The sequence below is a fragment of the Physcomitrium patens genome, chromosome 4 (genome assembly GCF_059467195.1).
Source record: "Physcomitrium patens ecotype Gransden chromosome 4, ASM5946719v1, whole genome shotgun sequence".
In the NCBI taxonomy this organism is placed as follows: Eukaryota; Viridiplantae; Streptophyta; class Bryopsida; order Funariales; family Funariaceae; genus Physcomitrium; species Physcomitrium patens.
Window position 1 is genome coordinate 8,618,672 of NC_143413.1, and position 24,518 is coordinate 8,643,189.

The following is a 24,518-nucleotide window of genomic DNA, read 5'->3' on the forward strand; positions in this document are numbered from 1 at the left end:
TTGATCTTTGTGATAAACTATCTTACATAATATATTGTTGCCTTCATTTGTACTCAAGCTGGATATCAAAAAGTTGTAATTGTTCTTTCCAATGATTATGCCGCAACTTCGTATTTTCTAGATGCAAATTATGTAACAAGGATCAATAATTAGTTCAAACAACCACTAGCTTATCCAATAGATAGTATTGCCACACCTTTGTGGCATGTACAATTGCTAATTGCTCTTGATCACATGCAAAGTAATTGTGTTTTTCCCTTCTGAGGTTATGTGATTCATACGCCACAAATTGAAGGCTCCTATTAAAGTCTTGTTGAAGGACCGTTCCAACAGCAAAGTCAAAAGTATCAATGTTAAGCATACAAAGTAGATTATGATTATACAATTGCAATATTTGAGCAATAATGAGTTCCTCCTTCAACTTAACAAAGGCATTTTGTTACTCTAGTTTTCATTCAAATAGGGCACCCTTCTCTAATAAATTTATCAATAAGGTAATAATTTGAGCAGATTGCCAAACAAAACAAATATAGTATCTTACAAGGCCTAAAAATGAGCAAACTTTAGAAGCATCATTGGGGGTTGGTCAATCCTCCATTGCTTTTATCTTATCTTGTTCCATATGCATGCCTTCAAAGGACACTACATGCCTCAAAAAGATGACTTTTGACTTCCAAAGTTCATATTTTAATAATTTATAATAAAAGTGACTATCTTGCAGTCGATACAACACCTCTCATAGGTATTGTTCATGTTCTTCAAAGATTTTACTATATATGAGGATATCATCAATGAAGAAAATTACACATTTATCCAAAAGATCTCAAAACAATCTGTTCATGTGACCCATGAAAGAAGTTGGAGTATTGGTGAGGCCAAAGGATAAAACGAGCCATTTGAAATATCCATAGTACGTACAAAATGTTGTCTTTTCCACATCCTCTCTTGCAATAGGTATTTGCCAATAGGTGCTCTAAAGATCTAATTTACTAAAGATGGTAGCACTTCAAAGTTAGTCAAGAAGATCATTCACGTAAAAAGTAGATATGTATTTTTAAAAGTGTGCTTATTGAGACCTCAATAGTCAAGGCAAATGCGAAGTCTACTATCTTTCTTAGGTGCAAAGAGTACAGATACTCTCCATGGTGATGTGCTTTTTAAAATGAGGCCTTTCTCTAAGAACTTGTCCAATATCTTTTGCAGCTCTTCAAATTCTTTTGGTGTTAGATAATAAATTGATAGACTTGTTGGTTTGGCTCCAAGCAATAGTTCTATTTGAAAGGAGGTACCTTGATCATGAGGTATTTCACTAGGTAGGTTGCTTGGAAAGACATCCTAATATTTTCGTATGAATTGCTCTACCCGTTCTATTCTTTAGGCTATTTTTTTCACCACTGATGCAAGATTTGTAACCACCATGTATACAAGTTGTTCTTGCTGTTGTTGTTTCTTTATAAAGGTTATTTCTATAAGTCTTTGATTACATATTTTCTTTCCTCTTCATTTGATGTGGAGGTGCGAAGAATCACCTTGCATCCTTTATGTTTAAAAAAGATTGTCTTTCTTATTCAATTAATTTGTTTATTTTCCATCTCTTGCCATGGCATATCAAAGATAATATCATACCTTAGCTTTGTAACCTTAAATTTCTCTCTTGAAACGTAGATATTTGTCAATCTTAAGGTTTCTTTTTCATATGTCTCACTCAATACATTCTCTCGGTTATTTGCAAGATATATACTCTCTCCTTTGTTTTTCTTGGTTTTAATTCCAAGCCGATTGGTAATCTCAATTGAGATGTAATTTTTTGTAGAGCCACAATCTACAAGCACTTGACATGGTTGTCCTCTTAGTAGTCATGTTAGATGCATTAGTCAATTTTTTTTATAGTTATTTTAGGCTATGCCATTTGTACCTTTGGTGCCTATACTGAAGAGCTCTATTTTCCTGCTCTGAGTTATTATCGACTTGGTGAGTTTTGAGACTATGAACTCGCCTTGTCTTACTAATACTTATACTTTGACGTTTTAGAAAACCTCTAATCTGATGGCTTGGCTCTTGAGAATAGAAATACAATCCTTTTTGCATCAATACTTGTTGTCTTTGTAGTATCAATGATCCTTGTAAGACATCAATCTCCATTAGTATTAGAAATTCTGCCATAATATTAGATAACAACATAGGACTTCGAGCTATAGGTCATACTCCATGATTTCTGAAATCTATAGCATTGACCCTCTCTGTAATCCAAATTACCTCTTTGAATGTTTATGGATCCTTTAGCTCCACCTCTCACTGGACTCCAAGTTTCAAACCTCATAGGAATCAATCCATCATCTCTACCTCTAAAACATTGTGAATTTGGAGATATATGGACTTGAATCAAGAGACATAATCTTGTACCAACCTAGCTTATGTAAGATTTGCATGCTATCTTTTCTGTATTGATGGGCCAAAATTGATTCCTAAACTTGAGCTCAAACTCTTTTAAGCCACAAAATCCCCCTTGAGTTCTATAACTTTGAATTTGATGTCGCCACCAAATAGTTGTCACATCTCTCAAATAGCTCGCTCCATATATAATTCCTTCAATGATATTTGTTCCAGATAGTTGGAGGTATTGTTGCATATTGAAGAGCAATTGACATGCATCTTCTTGTCTTGAAGTTCCAGAGTATGTACTAAGCTTACTCAATTTCAATCTAGCAGATGTTAACTCTCTTATCCTCGAGACTTCTATTTTTCCTTACAAAGTAGCTATCTAGCTTAAAAGGTCTTATATTTGAGCCTCTATGTGGGATTCCTTCGCCATATCTTTCATACTGTAATTTCTCTATTGGACTCCACTATTATAATATCTTTTCACCTCCTAATTGAGTTTTTAAGAATAGCTCATGGTACCCTCAACATAGTTCTTGGTGTAACTACAACAACTGACCTTAGACTAAATGATGACTATTGACATGCTACCAAAGATAAAGAATCTAACACTCACTCTAATACCAATGAAGTAGAATTAGACTATTTCAAAAATATAAGATCCTTCCAATCAACAATAACATAAGGCCTTATCACAAAATAGGACAAAACTAACTAGAATAAAATTAAACGGGACTAAATAGAATAAGACATGAAAGACAAAATTGAGCAAATAGAAATAGAACAAAATAGATCTAAACAAAAAGATACAAAACCAAACTTTATTAAGAGAAAGGATCTGAAGCCATATCTGACCAAATGCCTCCAAAAGACCAATAATCCATAATAGCAATAAATAATTTAATCCAAATTTTCCAAGTTGATATTATCATGCAATCTGTCAAGCATTAGTGGTAATTCTTGTGGAAGTTTTCAAATTAAAAGCTAAGCAATCATCTTTCCTTGCATACATGCATGACATAATTTTATAGAATCTGCATCTACAGGTTTTAAATTATGCCCAATTATATATGGAATTATCTTTTAAAATAATGTAGATCGTAGATGTACCAACCATCTATGTCAGAGAAAAATGCCACTCTTTGTGATAGATGATGTAAAATTAAATATAATGGGAGGCCACATTGCAATCTAATATAAACGACTTGTTACATCAAAGGTTTTTTCAACAACTTTATGATTCTATATAAGAACCAAAATCTCTTACCTATCTAGAATGACAATTGAGAGGTGATAACTATTGGCATGCATATCTCGATAGCTAATAAGATTTCAAAGTGCTGAGGGTGCAAATATTACATATTTATATTTTATGATGAAGCCCATAGGTAATTTTATGATTGTTATTCTCTCCTGAAAACGAAATGCATTTGTTCTAGCCATAGTCATCAAATTTCTAAATTTCCAAGTTGAGGATTTTTTAGTAAAAAATCATCTATCTCGCAGAATAATATGTATTATTATAGAATCAAGGAGCACATCATTTGACTCATTATTAAAGGTTTTGTCATTCATATAAGCCTCTAAATCATCAATATTAATTAAGTCCATGGACACATCCATGGTATAAACTTCGTGAGCCTCAACTCAAAGTTTCTTATTTTTTTGGAACATTTTAACAAAGTATTCTGAAATACGGCATGTATGTGCTAAATATCCAATTATGCCACATTTATCACAAGAATGCATCTTTGATTATTTTTTTTTCTACTATAATTAATAGTAGACTGTTTATTCTTTTGATATGAATAGAAATGATCATGACCATGATTTATGAGTACCTTTTCCATGTTTGTATATTTTTTTCTTAGACTTTGAAATATTAAGTGCATGAGATTCGAGAACCATGGTTCCAACAAGATGAGCTTCTGCATTATGCAAAAGTAACTAATTTGTTTCTCCACAAAAAGTAGATGGGATATGAAATCAAGATGACTTTAAAATTTTATATTCTTATATTATTATCTAAATATAGCAAATACAAGAGAAAATATAAAGAGAGTTTTTTCAATCATTCCTTCTTCAGAGATGCTTTGTCCATACAATCATAGTTGTGAGACAATACGATATCTTTCATTAATGAAAATATTTAAATTTTGAAAATCCAAGATACATAAATGTGTCCAATCATGACGTACACATAGAAGGAAAATGGTCTTTGGATGATCAAACCTAGATTTAAGATTCTCCCAAAGCTTGGCTAGATCTTCTGTTTTCAAATATTAATGTTACAATACACATACAAAATGATGACAAAGGAAAAGAAGTGCTTTCTAAAAAGTTTTTAAAAACCAAGAGTAGTGCATAGGAGCAGTTGTGTTGATAATGTGTTGAGAATGTTTTAGAGAGACATAAGAGTACCTAGAAGTAATGTGCTCACACACACAAAATACACACATATACAAGAAAGTATATAGAGGAAGAAAGAGCTTCTAAAAAAAACTATGTATTGATGTGGTTCTCTCACTTGTATACAAAGAGGAGAAGATAAACAGTTTCTCAATGCTACATTCTAAATACTGTAGCTACAGTATTTCTTGTAACTATGGAGAGCTCCAGCTAAATTAAATTCTCAACAAATACGATGTAAATGATAGCAATGTGGTCCGTTGAGTAAGTACAAGATGATGCTCCAGTTGAAGGGTTGATTCCGAGACCCGAGCTGGTGGTACAGTGGAACTTCTATGAGAAACGTGGCATCAGAAGCTGGAGGCAGCCTCGAGGTGTGTCGAGCTGTGGTCCAAGTTGACGCTATAGGCACCCCATGCTGGGAGTTACGTTAGGAGCGCTCAGTGGTGGTGAATGAGGTGCTCCCTCGACGGTCTCTGATTTGCTCGAGGAGCAGTGAAGAACGCTGATTGTGTAGCTCTCCCACGGTGGGCGTCGTTGTCGGTCATTGCCTAGAATTGGAGCATTTACTCTGATGCTGGCAAGGGGAATCTATAGAGACGAGTGCTCCACGCTCCTTACGGCGCTTCTTAGAGTAATGAAGATCCGCTGGTGGGGTTGCGAGGCGGCGTGTCATAGCCCTCTTCATCTGCAACCTCCAACTGTCAAATCTCTCAAGCTAGACGCTCATCTAAATCCTGCAAACGGCTCAATACTCCCCATAGTCATTTACTCAAAGATTTGCCTGACTTCATTTCTCATCTTGAGGCCATGGTGCTCGTTCTCTCTCCTTCTCTCGGCTTTGTGTGTCTCTTCTCGTGTATTACCCAATGTCTCTACCAAAGGAACGTGTCGACTCGTGTGCTTCGAGAAGTAAACAAAGTAGCCACGCAACACGTTGTCACCTGGTTGGCCGAAACTCTGCTAGTGGCAATCACGAGAGATGCGATGCACAAGTCAAGGACCAGACAAGGGGATGAACGTTCATGACCGCTCAAGATGAGACTCTTCATAACTAGACTTGGACACGGTATCCAAAATCAAACATATACCTCAAATACCTGCTACTCTTGCAAGGTGTATCTCATTTTATATTAAAATAGTAGATGAACTATCAGCAAGGAAATCCCTAAACAATAGGCTCTCTTGCGTCGCTACTGGCTGACACAGGATTAGTGTTGCAACTAGTTCTTATTCCAACATTTACCTTCATTTATTTTATTTTTTTTGTTTTGTTTTATTATTGAAATTATTGATTTCTTAGTTTTAATGAAAACTAGGACAGTAAGTAATAGCATGGTAAAAATTTAAGTGTGCTAAAAATAAATTGTACATTACTTTAAAAAAACACAAAAACAAATTTAAGCTGGCTACTCTAAAATCAAAAAACTATCAGCTACAACTTATAGGAAAATATTTTAAAAATGTAGACTTGATGGCTGTAATTTCATTTTTGTTTATAGTATCTCATTTCAAATGCTGTTCCCGGCTCGTATGTCGTCATATTTTACTCATAGAAGATGTTGAAATAAGGACATGTCTTCAGCACTTCACTGAAACGTTTTATGTAATGACCAAATGCAGGAAGTCTGAAGCACTTCATTCCCACGGGGAGTCGAGGTTCGTCCATCGAGCAACGTGCTGGAGAGGTAAGAAAATCCATTGTCGATGGCTTCAAACGACTTCCGAAATGAATTCACTATGACTTCAGAAGTTGACTTTATTTAATTTATTTTCCCTGCTAAGCTGCAATGCTAGTGTTTCTTCTACACACACAGCTCCATAAAATCGACATTAAATGTGCAGCGCAAGCAGGAAAACCTAAAACATAAAAACAGATATCTCTGAACACTTCTATACCAAGGTAATATGTGGCTCAAAGAAATAAACTTGAGATCTGCAGGTCAAACATACGTTTTTGATTCTAACCCTCATAATAATGAGAGCTCATATGGTACAAAACTACAACCCCTAGAAAGTTATCAATGTAAACCACCCTACAGATTTTCCAACTCGAATGCGAATTTGAGTGCACTGAAAATTTGACAAGGAGTGCACATACACTCTGCTACAAAAAGAGCAAATACGACCTTATTGTAGCTGATGCTAGCGCAGAGTTTTGGAGCAATAATAGTTACTGCACATGCTCAAAAACATTGGGCCGCAATATTGTAGTGCACTCAATTCCTGCACGTAACGGCATAATATGACTGTCAGTCTTTGCTAACAGAAGTTCCACCGCAAACAAGGCCGGCTAATTACCGAACATGACAAGAGGTTGAATCACAGTCTACAAGTTTCAACTGGCCATTAACTCTACCACATCTGCAGGGTCTATGGAGTACACGACTTGGCTATTTCTTGCCGAACCATGCAGAACCAAAGGGTGGTAATGTAGGTTGACGTTCTAATAAGATAAAGAGCAGTGTGAAGAACCAAACCTCATACCGGGCACCCACACGTTTACAAGATTCTACGAGAGGCGTAGGAAGCACATGATATGTCCAATCCGCGGGTTGATTATGAATGAGTTACAAAATGACTAAAGAAACACATGGCCACGTAGACATGTATCAATATCCAATATGTTGCAAGGCCTAGCCTTGCTGAGGGTTGTCTTGTTAGTATCCTGCCTCCGGCAAACCTGTGAGTTCAATGCAGCATTTGAATTTAGAACCTTCATACCGCATCAAAGATATGTGTGTGTACGTGTGTGTAAATATACATAAGTACATATTTAACAAAAATCACAACACTAAAATTGATTGAAGCCAAAGTTTTCAAGCCAAAAAGTAATATCAGCATACAAACTTTTCAAATAAGTGAAAAAAATTAGTTTGGCATACCACAGTCCATCAAGCTTGTCAGCAAGTAGTCTTGTGGCCTTCGGTACTAGTCTTGAGTTTGACAATGCACTAAATCCATGCCCTGAAACCAAAATTTGTGCGATCAGTTAGTACCTTTCGAGGAATATACCAATGCTACCGTATTATTGATACTATGTACCACTATACGTGAGGCTGGAGCATGTTTAGAAAAACTGCATGCTCCAAACCGCAGCCACTATTTTCAGGTCTGACAATTCTTTACATGTTGCACATTTCCTGCGCAAAAGGAGGTTAAGTAGGAACTTGCACCAAGTCGGTACAAACCTTTATCATCCATGTCTGAAAGCAAATAAGAGTCGTCTCCCTCATCCATGTCGATTGCAATTTCTGACTGAGATTGACGCCGTGAACTCCGCACTTGGGGAGTGACAGGAATTTTGAGACCTATACGATTGCTCCTTGTCTCCTGAAACCAAAAGCAAGCAAGCAAAGATTTAAAAAAATATACTTTAAGCTACACTTGGAGTGTTAATATTGGTAAAAAAAATATTGGCTTTGAAGCGGCTTTCTCTAGAAACAGTGTCTTGCATATGAGCTTAGTTGTTCTGCCAGAACTCCTGATCTCTAGACGTAATCTTAACAGCATATTGGCATGATCATACTTGAAGTAGTAAAGGAACCAAATAATGAACGCAGACAAGTCATGACATAAAAACAGGAGTAAAAAGAAGCAAAACTCGTCATCTGAATCGAAAACCAGCAGCTACAACATCAAGCCTACAAAGTCGTCAAGTTCGAGAGATTCAAAACTGTCAATCAAGTCGAGTAGCTGTATCGCGTATCAAACTATGAGTAGCATCAAAAGATAGAATTCTTACCAATTCCTCTATCTCAAATTGACTTGAGGAACTTCCTCCCACAGGTATATCTTTTGTGCTTATTTCACTCTGTAACCGCTCTATCTCCTTTGTCTTTGCAAGTATATCTGCATGTAATGATGCCTTCTCCATAGTTACGTTGTACAATTCATTCTTCAACTTCTGTAATTGAGCATCCTTTTTCTCAAAACTATTCTTCCATGCATGGGCGCCTGCAACCAGTGTTTCGAATCTCTGTCCAATAACAGTAATCACAGAGGCCAAATCTAGATCTCCATTTACATTTCGTGCATCTCCTTCTACCAAAATGTCATCACCTTTGTGTTGATTCGTGATAGTATGTTCCATCCAGGCTACACTGTCACCATACACTAGTATCTCTAGAAGCTTTTTCTGAACACCTCTTATCTCATCGTCTTTCTCTTCCACAATCCTTTTTAATGTCACATGCTGTTCCCGTAACTCCTTGACAATTGCAGCTGACTTTTCACTAGTTCTCGCAAGTTCCTCTTGAAGAAGTGTAAGCTGAGAACTTGCCATGGAACCGATTCCCATTCTTTGACTCTGCTCATCTTGGATAATATTTTTAAGTCGAGAGATTTCGAGGTTCAACTCTACAATCTCAGCATTCCGCTCCTGGAGACTCTTGTGCAGATTTTCACATTCTCTAACAAGCTCCTGACTTTGCTGCACGAGTAAATTCAGCTTGTTACGAGTAAAAGCCAGTTTTGAGGCTGATTTTGAGCGTGCAACTTCGGATGCAGTAATAGTGTTCTGTTGCTTTTCAACAAGCTTTTCCAACTCCCTCACACGACTAGAAGCAGCCTGTTGTCGCATATCAGCCTCCTTCAAAGCCCGAGTGAGACTGTCAACTTCATCCTCGTGCTGTTTTCGATCAAAAGCAGTCCTGCTTTCAAGTTCTTCCAACTTCTTGACCCACGTGGAGTTAGTGTCTTCTGCTTTTAAGTACTCAACAGTAACGGATTGAAGCCTCTCTTCAGTATCCGTCAGCACTGTCTTAAGAGTCTCCAAAGCACTCTTGCTATCACCTAACTCAACTTCGAGATAATCTGCAGTATTACGAGTGTCTTCAAGCAGTGAAACCAGCCATTCCACTTTCTCTACGGTGACCTTAGAAAGAACATTGCTTGGAATCTCTATGCGGGAAAGAGCACTTTGCAGTTTTTCACGCTCTATTTCACTCAGTTTCTGGGACAAAGTGGCTTTTTCACGCAATTCATGAACTTGTTCAACCAAAGCTTTAGCATGAGCTCTTGACTCCAGCAGCTCTGCATCCCTGATCTGGATTTCATTCGTGTATGATACGATAATACTTTCTACCTTGGCGGTTTCCTCCGCCAGAGACCGCTTCAAGGGATTTAGTTGTTCTCTGAGCACTCTGCCTTTACCTACTTCCTCATCTAGCGACTGTTTCAATGAATCTAGTTGATCTTCGAGCACTTTACCTTTGGCTGTTTCCTCCGTTAATGACTGCATCAAGGAATCTCGTTGCTCTTTGAGCCCTTGGCACTTGCCTGCTTCCTCATCTAGTAACTCCTTCCATGAACCTAGTTGTTGTTCGAGCACTTTGATTTTGGCTGTTTCCTCCGCCAATGACTGTTTCAAGGAATCTCGTTGCTTCTCAAGCCCTTTGCCCTTTTTGATAGCCAGACTAAGTTTCTCTCGTACAACTACAAGCTTTTGTTCAAGCTGAGTCACATCTGACTGTGCAGTGCTTTTCTCATTCGCCAGTTCGATACGAAGGCTGTTCCTTTCAGCTTCTACTTTCACGAGCTCAGAATTGAGTCCTTCCTTCTCCTCAATCAGAGACTAAGAACACAAATCAACAAGATAAGAAAAAATCAGAGCTATGGTACAATATCAACGAACATCAACTTATCCAACGAACATTAAAATCGCATCAAATCAAGCAGTTCAGTAAGATAGCTCCTTCTGACAGAGAAACTACTACAATACATTTTCTATTCGAAATTAATTTGAAAGGATTATGACGTAAAACATCTAGAAGTTATGAGGGAGGGAGCTAGACAGAGAGCGAGACAGAGAGAGATAGCTACCGAGTATTCTGTAGAAACTCATGAAGATACCTTCAAGGAAGCGTTTGAAATCAGCATTTTAAGTCCGCTATTCACAACTTGTAACTAACATCTTCTATGATTATGCTACATTCATAAGCGATTAGTTCTTCAGACCAAGTTCTACAAAAATAACGATACTAGTAACCTTATTAAACTACTGACCTGCAGCTTCAACTCCTGTTCCACGTATCTGGAAAGAAGGTCCTCAATCTCGTTGTGAAGCTCAGAAAACTGCTTCTCCTTAGAAATAAGCGTTTCCTGAAGGTTCGTAGCTGTTCTCTGGGCTTCTGAGAACTCAAAATCACGGCTGCTAACCTTCACACACGAATCTTTGAGCACCCGATTTTCAGCCTTAAGAGAATCCCTCTCCACAGCAAACGTCTCATGAAGCTCTCTTAGCTTAAACTGTAGGATTTCATTTTTATTTTTCTCATCTGACAATTCTTCGCAAGCACTTGAATATTTGGCATTGACCTCCTCGACTTGAAGAGAAATCATAGTGCTGGTACTTTTCAAGGTTTCCAACTGTTGCTGAGCTTCAGTAAGCACGTTTTGATTATCTCGGAAGGCTTGAATGAGCCATGATATCCATTCCGTTGGGGATGCAATCGAACTAGGTCCGCCTTGCAAGCGGACATGTTCCACAACGTCTTCAAATCCCATCAACGCATTTTGCACTTGAAGCATAGTTCGTACAGACTTCATCTCCGATTCCAGGCCAACATTCTTCGCTGCCAATATTTCAAGCTCATCCTTTTTTCTCTGAAGCTCGACTTCTGTCTTTCGCAGCTCATCAACAACTGATTCTTTCTCTTGTTGTCCCTTACATACCTCTGCAGATAATGATTCCACTTTACCTTCCAATTTTTGCACTTGAAACGCTTTCTCTTCTGTCGTCTTTGTCAGCGCCTCTATCTCTTCAGAAGCTCGCTCTACCTTTTGGTGTTCTTCTTCAAGAGCACCATTTAGACACGTGACCCAATCAAGTAATGACGATGACGACGGAGGAGGCCCCGTCAACCAGGTTATCTCCTGTGCTACAGTCTTACACTCCAGAAACTCCTCTTCGAGTTTCGCCACGAGTTCTTTTGACGCGTGCGAATCCAGCATCAATGCAGCCATTGCCTTCTCGTTCGCGTCTTGTATTTCACTCTCCCTCCTTTGCACATGCTCCACAACTGTCTTCATTAACGACTCCACTTCCGTGATCGTTTCGCACACCGAGTGTGCGACTACTTCAGCCTGTGAATCACGCTCTTCCCAGGGGGTGTTGAAGGAGGTCACTACTTCGTGTAACTCGTTCTTCAAGACCTTCATCTTCTGCTCTACAGTCCCCAGCTCCTCTTTGCTCTTAACCAGGTCCTCGCTAAGTCTTTGGTCACTCTGCATATATGCCTCTATCTCACTGCTTTTGTCAGAAATCACTCTATTGGCATCTTCCAACCTCAACATCATGTCTTTCAATTCCAAATCTCGGGACTGTAGCATTTCCTCCAAGCTCTGAAGTTTTACACCTGAAGTCAAAGATTTCTCTTCGTCAGACTTGTCAAGTGCATCGCTGAGAAAACTGCATCGTTTCCTGAGCTCCTCCGATTCATGCACAACAGCTTTGTATTTGTTCACAAAAGACGTTGTAGCTGCAAGCAGTTCTGACTCATTCGACAAATCCGGGTCTGCTTCAAGGTCCTGCATCAGAGCGGAAGCAGTTCTTGAGCACCAACCCAGCTGGGCAGTAAGTGATGACCTCAAAACAACACACTTGTACAGATATTCCATCTTTCTGCTGCGACTCCGCGCACCCACAAAGACTTCGTCCAAGCCCCTTCTTATCCAAAACTAGTCAGAGTGGAGTTCACAACAACTCAACAGCCCAAAGGAACAACTTCAAAACCTCCAAAATATCTCCACAATCAAACTTCATCGATCCGATAGCTACAGGATTGGGAACATGTCCTCGGAACAAAACAAACCATGTTGAAAGGATGTAGGTGTGGATTCAAACTGTTGCTTTCATAACTCTTTGCTGCGTTCGAAAGACTTACCTGCCCAGAAGACTCTAGCATCCCAATTGCCCTACTAACATGGTGCTGCAGATTTATATGCAGCGAGGCCTCAGCTTTCATTACAACAACAGTTTCCTCCAAGCTCTCAATCTTGGACTTCAGTGCTACTACATTCAATGCATCTTCTTCGATAACCTGCTCTAGCTGATTACATTTCAATGTAGCATCGTGTAATTTCTGCACGACAACTTCCTTCTCATTTGATACAGTTGACAGATCCATAATAAGACTTTCTGCTTTGCCTTCAAGGTAACTGAGGCGCATTTTAAGATCCTTCAGTGTTGCACCCACCCACTCGAGCTTGGCTACTCTTGTTTGTGCTGCACCACCTGCACCAGAGGTGATTTCATCTATCATAGTCTCCAAATTCCTGAGGGCACTAATCGTCTCAGACAGAGACTTCTCAAGTTTTGCAGAAATTTCGTGATTTTCAACCAATTTCGCCTTCAAGATATCTGCTTGATCAGCGATGGCTTTCAAGGAAATCGCTGCTGCTTCTGCTTCTTGCAAAGCAATATCCTTGACTTTTATAACCTGCAAAAAACAATCACAAAAAAAAGGTACTTTGAAGTGATCGAACAGAATCTTACTTTCTAATTTCAGGTGACGAAAATAAAGAAAGAAAAAATGAGCCAAAAAAGTGGAAGGCTTGTTTGCCACACCAATATATATATAAAGAAAACGTGTACAACGAGAAATGAATTACAGCAGTTATTTTAAATTCGTCGCACTTGAGAGGTATTCATAAAATCACAGGCCGTGGACCATGCATAAAATCACAGGAAAATGGGACTTGAACTACCTCTTTAAGGTCGGATTCAACTCGTTGAAGCTCTGCAGTCTTTTCCGCCAAAGCTGCTTTCACAGCATCTCTTTGGACAACAATTGACTTCCCCTTGTTAATAGCTAGTGTGAGTCTCTCTTTAGAGGTAGCCAACCTCTTCTCTGATTGTGCAAGTTCTGATTGTGCAACACGCTTCTCTTCTTTTGCCACACCAAGCTCTGCTGTGATACTTCGCACCTGCTCCTGCAACGATTGAAATTCTCTCTCTCTGTCTATATTAACCCTGCTCTGCACTTCCGTGGCTTCTAACTGTACATTTTGTAGCTTCTGAGAATATTCTTCAAGAATCAAATTCACGACAGCCCAGGAGTAATCAAATAGGTTGTCTTCAAAATCAACTGGCTTGATGTCAATATTTGGAAGAACTACGCGAGCTGCACATTCCAATTTTTCATCGAAACGAACATGTGATTCTTTAACTTTGTCTAACTCAGTTTGGGCGGCCTCAAACGTTGACTTCAGCAGATTAATATCCCTTTCAAACGCACGCCTAACTTCAATGTCCTCTGCTTTCGTTTCCTTTAAGTCTTTTTGTAGACTATACACATTAGATTCAAGCACCTGAATCTTTTCCCGACTAAACTCATTGGATTTCGCTTCAATCTCCAACTGGGCCCGAAACTCATGACTAACTCGTTTCTGCTCTTCGTGAAGCAGAGTTCGTTCTTCCTCGAGCAACTTGACCTTTTCAGAAAGTTCCTCTACTTTTTGCCGCAACACCTCTCTATCAGCTTTTACATCCTCAACTCTTGCTTGATGCTGCAATCTTTCCTCTGCTAACAGGTTATCAAATTCAGAGCTTGCATGCGAGAACTCTGTCCGCACGTCTTGAAGCTTCTTTGAAGAAATTTCAAGCATTGTTTCTACCAGAAACCAGCAAACACCCAATGTGTTCATAGGAGTTCCAGGTGGCTCCACATCATGATCCGGAAATCCTTGATTAAGCGCTACTTGTAGCTTCTTCTCAAAATCAGTGCAGTCATTCTTGACTGACTGTAATCGATTCTCTGCCTCCTCCAAGCTAGAAATCAGAACCTTGACTTGTTCTTCATACTCTCCTCTTGCTTCCGTCTCACTTATCATCATTCTTTCTATCTCAGCCTTCAAGACTTCTTTTTCTGAAATGAGACCATTCCTCTCTACTTGAAGCATATTATTATCGTCTGTCATGTTGTACAGAGCTGTCCTGGCCAAATCCCGCTCTTCCTCCAAGGTATTAGATTTCGCAATCAAGCCAGGGAGGACCCTATTAACCACAAGAGTCACTTTGTATTCAACCTGCGAAACTATGTCGGCAGCATCGCTTGTCCAGACAAGCTCGGGAACGTAGGTAAACACATGTTCTTCAATGTAAATAGTCAAGATATTCAACCTACTCAGCATTTTCTCTAGAACATCTCTCTCAGCTTGGAGCTTTGCCTCTAGCTCTTCAGATCGTCCCTGCAAAGTCTGTTTCAAAGCTCGGTCCTCTAGCACTGTTTCTTCAGCTGCTCTCAACTTCTCTACGAGCTCAAGAGTCTCTGCTTGTAACGCACACTTGTCTCTCTCAAGTATAGCAACCATTTTCACGCCTTGCTCAGCTTCATCCCTCAAACGCTCAATATTATGGTTTAAATTTCTGCAATCTGCAATTGCAATTGCCAGTTCTTCCTGTAGTTCTGTAACCTGTGTTTGAAGTCTAACCCTCTCCTCACTCAAATCGTGGAACTGTTTTCGCAATTCGACCAAGTCCGCACGAAGAGTTGATTCTGCCTGCACAGCAGCATCTCGTTCTCGTTGCAAGTCATCTGATGTCTTCTTCATAGCTTGTGCCTACAAGTTTCATTATTTTCAGAAAAATAATTGTGCAAGAAAACGGTCACAGATAAGCAACTGATGAGATCAAAGGAAACCTAGCATAAAGCACGACTAGAACAGAAATCAAAGTAACATAAGAGTGTTACCTGGATAAAAAATTCTGAGACAGGAGACGACAAGCCACGTTGATTCTGGATAAGTATGTCATCACTGACTTTACCCTCAAAGACTTCAACTAGTTTTTTAACAAGTTTTATATTTGCAGCATGGCTCCCAGGGCTCACATTTCCAAAGTCCTCCAGTTCCTCCTTGGCAGAACTATTGACCTCATGTTGCCTCCATTCTTCTTTACACAGTACCATCTCCTCCTCTTTCTGTTTCACAGATTCCTGAAGCTGTTGCGCTCGGCTTTGTAACTCGAGTTTTTCATTTTCCAAAACCTGGACATTCTGAAGAAGACTATTCAGCTGATTGTTTAACGAGGTCTTGTCTTGAGTACTGTCATTCAACTCCGCAAATGATTCTTTAAGCTCAATCTCAATATGAGATTTCATTTCCTCGGCTGCTTGAAGCCTTTCTTGCAGGGACTGTACATCACCAACGAGCTTTTCATTCGAAGCTACGGATTCATACAATTTTCTCGCCACAGAACTGAGCTCTAGCTTCAGGCTTCTGCTCTCATCACTAACTTTTTCCAAAGCATCCTGAGACTCTTTGAGCTGGTTGACTAAAACTTCCTCCTTGATACTTGTGTCATTAAGTTTCTGAAGTGAAATCTCCCTATCTGATTCAACTTGAGCTTTCTCATCCTTGAGCTTGAGCAGATCTTCTTGTATCAACAGAAGGTCCGACTCAAGTTGCATCTTCTCTTCACGTGTCTTTTCTAAGATCTGTTGTAAACTAGCATGATCGCTGACCATTCGACCCTTCTCTTCGATCAGCACATTAAAGCCCTGGTCTAACTCAGAAGTACGATTCTCCAGATCCGTCACTTTCTGATTCAGCGTCTCTGCATCTATCTCCATTTCTACTCTCTCTGCAGCATTTTGGATGATCTTCTCATTTAAAAGATGAATCTCTGCTCTCAAAGTTTGAAGTTGCATTTCGAACTCGGTGCGCTCACCACCCAGACCCCGTATTTGCTGTTCAAGTGTTTCAACCACGACAGCTGAACTCTCTTTCATTTTGATTCTCTCAACATCAGCATTTTTTAGTTGCTCGTTGAGTTGTTCCAGCTCACACTTTGCTCCTGTAAGCTGCGCCTCTAGGTTGACCTTCTCTTCACTCAAAATTCTCACATTATTCTCTAAATTTTGCAGCTTCTGCCCGAGAAGCTCATCGTTTCCGACCTTTTCCACGGTAAGTTTATTTATTTTGTCATTTGAAAGCTGAAGCTCTGTACTTACAGTTCGAAACAACTCTTCCAATTTCGTGCGCTCATTTTCTAGACCCCATAGCTGCTGTTCAAGTGTTTTGATTCCAAGAGCTGCAGTCTCTCTCATTTCGACTCTCTCAACATCGGCTTTTCTTAATTGCCCGTTGAGTTGTTCCAGCTCATGCTTTGCTCCTGCAAGCTGCTCCTCAAGTTTAAGCTTTTCTTCACTCAAAACCTCAATGTTGTCCTCCAAAGTTTGCAGCTTCTGCCCCAGAAATTCTTCCATCTGGGTTCGTTCAACTATAAGTTTGCCAAACTGGTCCATGAGATGTTCCAGTTTCTGTTTACACTCCTCTAAATCCAACTGCACTTTATTCTTGTCCGCCAGAACTTTGATAACCTCAAGCTTCGTATTTTCAAGCTCTTTCACGATCTCTGCCTGCTGTGTTCTTGAGCTTTCCAGCTGACTTTGTTCTACAATCAGCTCATTCTTTGCAATCTCAACCTGCGCGATCAATTCTTCCTTTTCCGCTTGCAGGTCACTAAATTTGCAAGCTAATTCAGCTTTCTCGTCTTCCAAAGACTGAAGACTAGTCCTTAGAGTCTCCACTAAAAACTGCAAACGTTTACATTCTGCTTCAAAATTCTTCACCTGTACATCTAGGGCCGCAGTGACTTTTTCTTTCTCCTCATGCATACTCAGGCGTTGTTTTATATTTTCAATAAGCTCATGGTACCTCAGTCGCTCATCCTCCATAATCCCAATGCGATCACTCTTACTCTTATTTTCTTCTGTCAGTGCAAGCCTCTGTCCTTCTGATATTGCTAAATCATTAGATAGCTGTATATTATTTACTCTTAACTCTTCCAAGGCGTTTGCAGATTCACTAAGCCTCACTTCTAATTGCACCTTCTCTGTTATGACACCTTCAAGGTGCAATCCTAGCTCTCGATATCGAGTTGTTTCAGTTTCCCTTTCATGTTCTAATTCCTTCAAGCTGGAAAGCAGCTGTTCTTGATGCTTAAGCGATTCTGCTGCTTGTTCGTTTGCAGCACTCAGGTTTGCAGCCAATAGATTCTTCTCTTCTGACACGTAGTTCATCTGTTTCGTGCACAATAAAAAACACGATACAAACCTCTTCAATTTGAATAGTTGGACAAGAAAAAAAATTCAGATTAGCATGTAGAAGAACGCCACAAAGCACAGTAAAAATACACTATACTTTAGTTTACTCTCTAGAAGTAAATCCATGTTCATGTCTACCCATACAAAACATAACCCCAGTGAGCATATATGGTTGGTTCACAAAAGCACAGATTCTACAACCCTTGCGGATTCGTCCTATGTGAAACCCACCTGAACCACCAATTCAGCAGATTCTCTTCTCAACGCTTCAAGCTCCTTCTCATAAACTTCTATTCTGCTCAGAAATCCGCCCCTTTCCTCATTCAGTCTTTCAACTTCAGATTTAACTTTCATCAAATCCAGATTAGACTGCTCCTTTTCTTTCCTCAACGCTTCAAGTTCCTTTTCATAAACTTCTATTCTGCTCAGAAATCCGCCCCTTTCCTCATTCAGTCTCTCAACTTCAGACTTGACTTCCATCAAATCCAGATTTGACTGCTCCTTCTCTTTCTCAATTCTGTCGAGTGCAGTCCGCAAGTTCTGTTCAGACTGATGCTTGTCAGCCTCCAACTCTTGCAGCTGGACGTCCCTTGCGCATACAGCCTCCTCTTTTTCTCTAACTTGGCTCTTCCATAAACCAATCTCATTGTCTTGCAATTCCCTCTCCCTTCTAGTATCCTCCATGACCTTCTCGAGCTTTTGGTGCATCAATGCTACTTCAGCAGCCATTCTGACTTTTTCCTTTTCCAAGTTTTCATCCCACTCTGGTGGCGTCCTCTCCTCCGTGGATTCATCTTTCGTGAATGAGGAGTGAGCTTTATGAGATTGATCCACGGACAAACTGTCTCTCTTATCATCCTCAGCTGCTTCATCCTGCACAGCCCTTTGTTGATTAGGCGCTAGACTGAGAGAATGCTCATCCCACACATTTATTCCCTGCACACAGTGTTTTATTATTAGGGGGGAACAAGAACACGGACGAATGGAACTTGCGGAATCGCAACCCACAATGTTGGGAGGTATAACACTCTACACTCTAACCACATTATCTTGCCGTGGCTGTTGGTGTGAATGTTCCCCCGTAATAAGTGTTGAGATAACTATTTGCTCCGCAAGAGCACCGAACTGTACATAGTTTATTTATCTGCCTACTGATGCGTAGATTCCACCCTCTAAGTAAACCATTCATTCATACTCTGTGCCGCTAACTGGAATGTGGACGTGGATCGCGACTCACCTCAGATGACTGAAACCTGTCGATGGCATCAACGAAAGTTCCGCTCAGTCTCCTTTGAGAACGTGGAGTTTCTTTCGTTTCAGTCCCGTAATGCTCGTCATCAACCCGAAAAGTGGAGTAATTTCCCTGATCAAGCGCCCTTTCAGCAAGGTCAGCCCTAACATCAAATGAACTCTCTTGCCACTCTTCGTTGCGCTGATGATGATCTATTCCATGATTTTCCCACAAGATTGTGTATACAGCTTCCCTGTCTTTGTCATCCAAATTACCGCTACTACTTCCTGGGTCACATGGAGAATCCACACTTTGTTCTGATGTCTCTGGAACAAGATGACCACCCAATTTCAGCCTCTGAATAGATGATGCACCGAAAGATTCAGGAGGCGGATCCACCACAGTGGACGCACGTTGTTCTTCGTGAACATTACCATCCTGGCCTGCGTGATCTGAAACCAGCTCAGCTTTTCTATCTTTTCCAGAAGTGGTCCTTTGTGGCTCCTCGTTTGAAATAGAGTCACCTCTGAGAATTTCCTCACCCACTTTCTCTCCGGGATTCTGCTCGCTTTCACTCAGGGCTTTTAAAGCAGTAGACGTGCTGGTTTTGATCGAGCTCCCCTTCTGCTGCCGCTTCTGACGAAATTCCTCCAGCTGTGTTTTATTCAAGAATATAAATGCGCATAGATCCATGCATAACCATTCCGTCAGTGGTCAAACCAAGAATGTTTCACGCAAAGAAAACTCGCACACCATGATGTGAAAATATGAGATCGAGATTGAGTTAGAAGCTGAACGCGGATTGCAGGGCAGGTAAAGATACTGATACTGCAACTAGGCTGAGGAAAGCAGCCCGTTCCAGACAGCCCTGTGAGCGTCTCTCATCATTCGCATCGATGAACCTCAAGTGTTAAGGTAGAGCGTGTACCCGCTTTTTGCCAGCAGCTCGAAGATCAGTTTTACTCTTCCCCTTGTCCATTGCATTGGCATATGGCCACCATCAATCAGGCATCCTGTTCAAACTACCTCAAGTACCAAAGCTAGTGACCTTTGCAAGTCGTCTTAATCTACAAAACAGCAATTCAAATGAAAGAATAGTGAATGTAGGTACTAAAGCGAGAGTGCGTTTCTGAAAAAGAAAAAAAAAAAAAAAAAAAAAAAAAACATTTCGAAAGACAGTATTTGGAAAGTGAAAAGAATTATCAAAAGATTACTTCCCTTACTAGGTTAAACCAATTTCATGTGACAAAGCATCTCAATATCTAACACACAAAGTAATGATTATTAATCACAATCGATGCTTCCAACTAATAGTCCCAAATGTGCGAACTACTGATCGATACAGAGCATGAGAGAGTCGTCGCAGCAATTGCTTACATCTTAACTTACCCCAGTTTACTTAGTACTGTTATTAATGTTGATATTATTATGTTATTGTTTAGAAATCCTAGAAGAACTAAGACAAGAGTGAGGTTTACGAATTGTATAGCTCGTGAGCTCCTCCTGGAAGGTATCCACGAAAGAAACTCACACCCGAAAACGCTCCAATTATTGACATCAACCCGTGATTTGAATGTGAAAACGGAGAAAAGTTAACGACTTTCGACCAGGATCTACAGCTAGCTAAAGATGCATACTGCAATGAGACCCGCCAACAGTGCAAGCAGCTCAAATTTCTTCTCAAAAAATTCTGCTTATAAGCGAGGCTGGCTCTATAAGAATGTATGAACATCCATATTCATGCACCAAGAGAATACATATACCTCCAACCAAGTTCGTCCGGAAAAATCATTCTCTACCAACACAGATCAAACTCCTGAAAAACTTCACAAGCTGAAGATCTACAACCAATCTCCAAACCGCCAAGGATTCCCCCGTCCTAGCATCTCCCAAACTCCTCGAAACTCCCCTACACCCAACACTAAAAAAACCGAATCACGCAGCATCAGAGTACTACATTGGATCGCCTGCAACTCTATCTAAGTTCATCGACCGAGCCACCAAATTCAGATCACCCGTTCCAATCCTCAATCCCCAATCCTCCACCGCGATGTCGACGACCTTCACAACCCTCCTAATACAAGGCGCCAGCTCTACCTCCCGACTTGGCAACCCTAATACACCACAAAATTGCAACCATGCCACGCATTCCCAAAACCCTACCAGAGCCGCTGCCGCTCATCGAATTCCAATTTTCCACCTCTGAAACCATCACCACCACGACCACCACCAGCTGAAGACGTCACGGTGGAGTCGTTGCCGAGGGTCGAAATGCCAGCACCTCCGGCCTTGCCTTATTCCTTAGGTCGGTTCCAGCGACCCTCGGCGAAGAAAGGCAATTGTTGGCTGCCTGCCTGCCTGCCTGCGAGAGAGAGAAATCAGGCGCGGGAAGTTTGATAAACAGAGACGAGAAGCGGGTTTGCAAATGATTGTCCGAGCAGCGTTTCTGGTTCCATTACAGCGGGGATAGGTTGACTTTAGAACAGCCTCCTATTCCCGGGACTTGCTTATGACCTTTTCCGAGAAACACGATAATCGTAAACGAATGTCGTCCATTTAGATGAAACATCCCGTTTTATCATTGTTCAGTCGTTTCTGTGATAGCCTGAGTCTAAACGTCCCCAAAGCGTTGTTCTCTGTTTGTTCCCAACACGGGGAACACCCTATCGCTTATTTTCATGAGGGGGAAGAGTTTGTTTCTTCGCCCCCCTTGTGAAGCATTCTTATTTAACTTTTGGGTTTTCTTTATATTGCCACCCTTTAGCTTTTTTTTTACTTTATCTTGTGCACAGAGCAAATTCTAACTTTACATTTCTATTAGATGTAACTTTTCTGTTGATGACTGCACAGTCAAAAAAAAATGCCGAATAAAGAAACTATAAAAAAGGTGTAAACAAAATGGTAATAATAATAATAATAATAACAAATCTGCTACGGTGCACACTCGAAATAGTACTCTTCCTTCAACAAGATCAGCGTGATACTTGTGATTTTCCTTTTCAAGGGTAACTTTTAATCGGAGCTCTTTTCACTGTATACCAACTGTAATAATTTCTATTTTTGTTTCAAAACAATGTAGAGGGTCCTATTACTATTCCAATTTTTTTGAAATAGACAACATGTAACGTAGACTGAATATTAATCATTGATAACAAGTTTTCCATTTTGTACATTTATTCACAAATAAACTAATCGATTGTATAAATTAGGTATTTTTGTATGTTGTACATGATTGATGTACATATATTTAATTTAGAAAAAGTCCATGCTCCAACGTTTACACTAAAAAGTTTTTTGCGTATAATTTGTGAAAGATTGATGTCGTTTGTAACGAATAATATAGCTATATTTAGATGTATATATTCATGTGTTAGGGTTGTTGTGATATGTATTGATCACTTTGCAATATTTTGAGTAACTTTTTCTGTTCCACATTAATTCATTTTATCATTGTTACTTTAAAGTAATTATAGTCGTTTTTAGCAACCTCTAATACATCAAATTCTTTAAAAAATAAAATCAACTTGGTTTTGAATAATTTGTAAGAATTTCCTATAATCTTCAATGATCTCAACAAGTAAAAGATAAAACCTGATGTGTCCATTCACAGTCACTGTGATTTAATAATGTTCTTTACAGTGAATACTGTTTCATTTAATTTCCATAGTCAAATCGTTTTTCGTCTAAACTAATCCAAAAAAAAAAAAAAAAAAAAAAAAAAGAAGAAAAAAAGGCAATGAATTGATGAAACATAACATATTTAAATAATGCAAGTTACTGAAAGCAAAATGACATGTGTAGCTCTGCACCATTAGTATGTAACCGACCAATGTTCTGGTATTGTTTCTTTTACCTTGAAGTTATCTATATTACACCATAGTAATTTAAAAGAGCACACTATAAAATCTTATACATCAAGAGCAAATGTACACAAGTTAATACCCAATTCTACAAACAACATTCCATCAAGTATATTGGTTACATTGTAACACTGTCAATACCAAAAAAATAACTACGGAAAACTTGACTATATTCACTATATGTGGAACCCAATGAGAGCAATAAATTATCAGATTCAAAAATAATATCATCCTACAGCTGTTTGATTATTATTAATGCATATAAGTTCAGAACGCATATATCATGTGATATCTTTGTGTGTATTTATTCGTATATAAATGTAGTATTTTGAAAATCAAATGTCAACAAATAGTAAATGTGCTATAGTAATACAGTAATTATTTTCATGTTGGAACTGAGAAAACATGAAATTATGTTGAGACTACACAACCCCGAAACACACATGATTTCAAATTCTTGTACATAAAACATAAGAGTCACTTGGTTTTTATTATCAAGTGAATAGTGAGTTTACAATGTCACTCACTGGTCTTTTTATGCATATAATATGGTAAGCAACATTTATAAGAAGGAATCGGATGGTTATTTTTTTATCCATTCTTCTACCTTAATTACTAATTGAAGCCGCACAGACTTAATATTTCAAAATGATAGTTTTGTGAACATGGGAGTTTTATAAATTTGGTATCTATATTGGTTCATATTCAAATATTGTATTTATCATTTTGTGCATGTGTTTTTGTTATTATTGTAATTGTTTTTCTTATGTTTTCAAACCGGAATTGATTTTAAAAAACTAAAACGCTCACTTCTTGTGATAGAGTTATTTAGAAATATGACTGTGAAAATATTAAATCATTCTTTATTTGAACATATAAATAAACGTTTTTATTTTTATTTTTGTTAAAAATAAAATAAAACTTCAACACTGTTTTAGTTGGTCTCGTGAAACTATCAAGCATATACTTTGATATTAAAAACACTATTTGTTATTCATTTGTGAAATTTGTAATAGCATGTGTGCGAATATGCTTGAATATATAATAATATAATACTTAATTTAAAAAAACATACTAACTTCAAAAGTAATAAATATGCAGGTATTAAAAAATATATATGAAATGAAGAACAGAACAACTAATGCTTTTGAACTATGATTTGAAATATCAGAAGATGAAATAGCCCATGTCTTGATTTAACACACATTTGTGAAAATTATTTAGAATATTATAGAAAAAAATCACAAATATTTTTTTGAGTCTTCCGTAGGGATGAAATATTAAGAATGACAGTTATTGTGAGGCTAATGATTGCAAACTTAATGAAAGCAAAGTTAATTTCCAAGTTTTATTCGTGTGTGTGTGTTTTTTATATTCTTTGAATTTATTTTATTTATATATCTCTATGAATCATATTCTTACGGAGTTAAGCAGTATTTGGGCTTCAGGAGAACAATTTACACCAAAAAAACTAAAAAATAAAAATGTGAATAATCCATGCCTTGAATTTTAGCACATTTCATCCACAAAGGAAGGGAAATGGATGAAAATTCTGTGAAAGATTGCCTCACATCCAGCGACGAAACCCGT

At 38.9% G+C, this 24,518-nt stretch overlaps 1 protein-coding gene across 4 annotated transcripts; it reads right to left on the reverse strand.

Annotated features, from left to right (window-relative positions):
* Positions 1–6,522: 6,522 nt before the first annotated feature.
* LOC112281377 (uncharacterized) lies at positions 6,523–21,499 on the reverse strand. 4 transcript variants are annotated; one of them, XM_024517807.3, is made up of 13 exons: positions 21,232–21,499; positions 19,997–20,135; positions 19,075–19,722; positions 18,069–18,710; positions 15,483–17,813; positions 13,498–15,351; positions 12,675–13,229; positions 10,795–12,318; positions 8,534–10,363; positions 7,980–8,121; positions 7,674–7,755; positions 7,269–7,471; positions 6,523–7,014 (listed from the first exon to the last, which is right to left on the reverse strand). In XM_024517807.3, exons 2-12 carry the CDS (start codon positions 20,045–20,047, stop codon positions 7,348–7,350), a joined length of 9,783 nt encoding a protein of 3,260 aa, XP_024373575.1. In that variant the 5' UTR covers positions 20,048–20,135; positions 21,232–21,499; the 3' UTR covers positions 6,523–7,014; positions 7,269–7,347. The 4 variants fall into 4 exon arrangements, with proteins under 4 accessions (XP_024373575.1, XP_024373572.1, XP_073389223.1 ...); XM_024517804.3 differs by having other exon boundaries at positions 18,069–18,773; XM_073533122.2 differs by lacking the exon at positions 21,232–21,499 and adding an exon at positions 20,832–20,973 and having other exon boundaries at positions 18,069–18,773.
* Between the last annotated feature and the right edge of the window lie 3,019 nt (positions 21,500–24,518).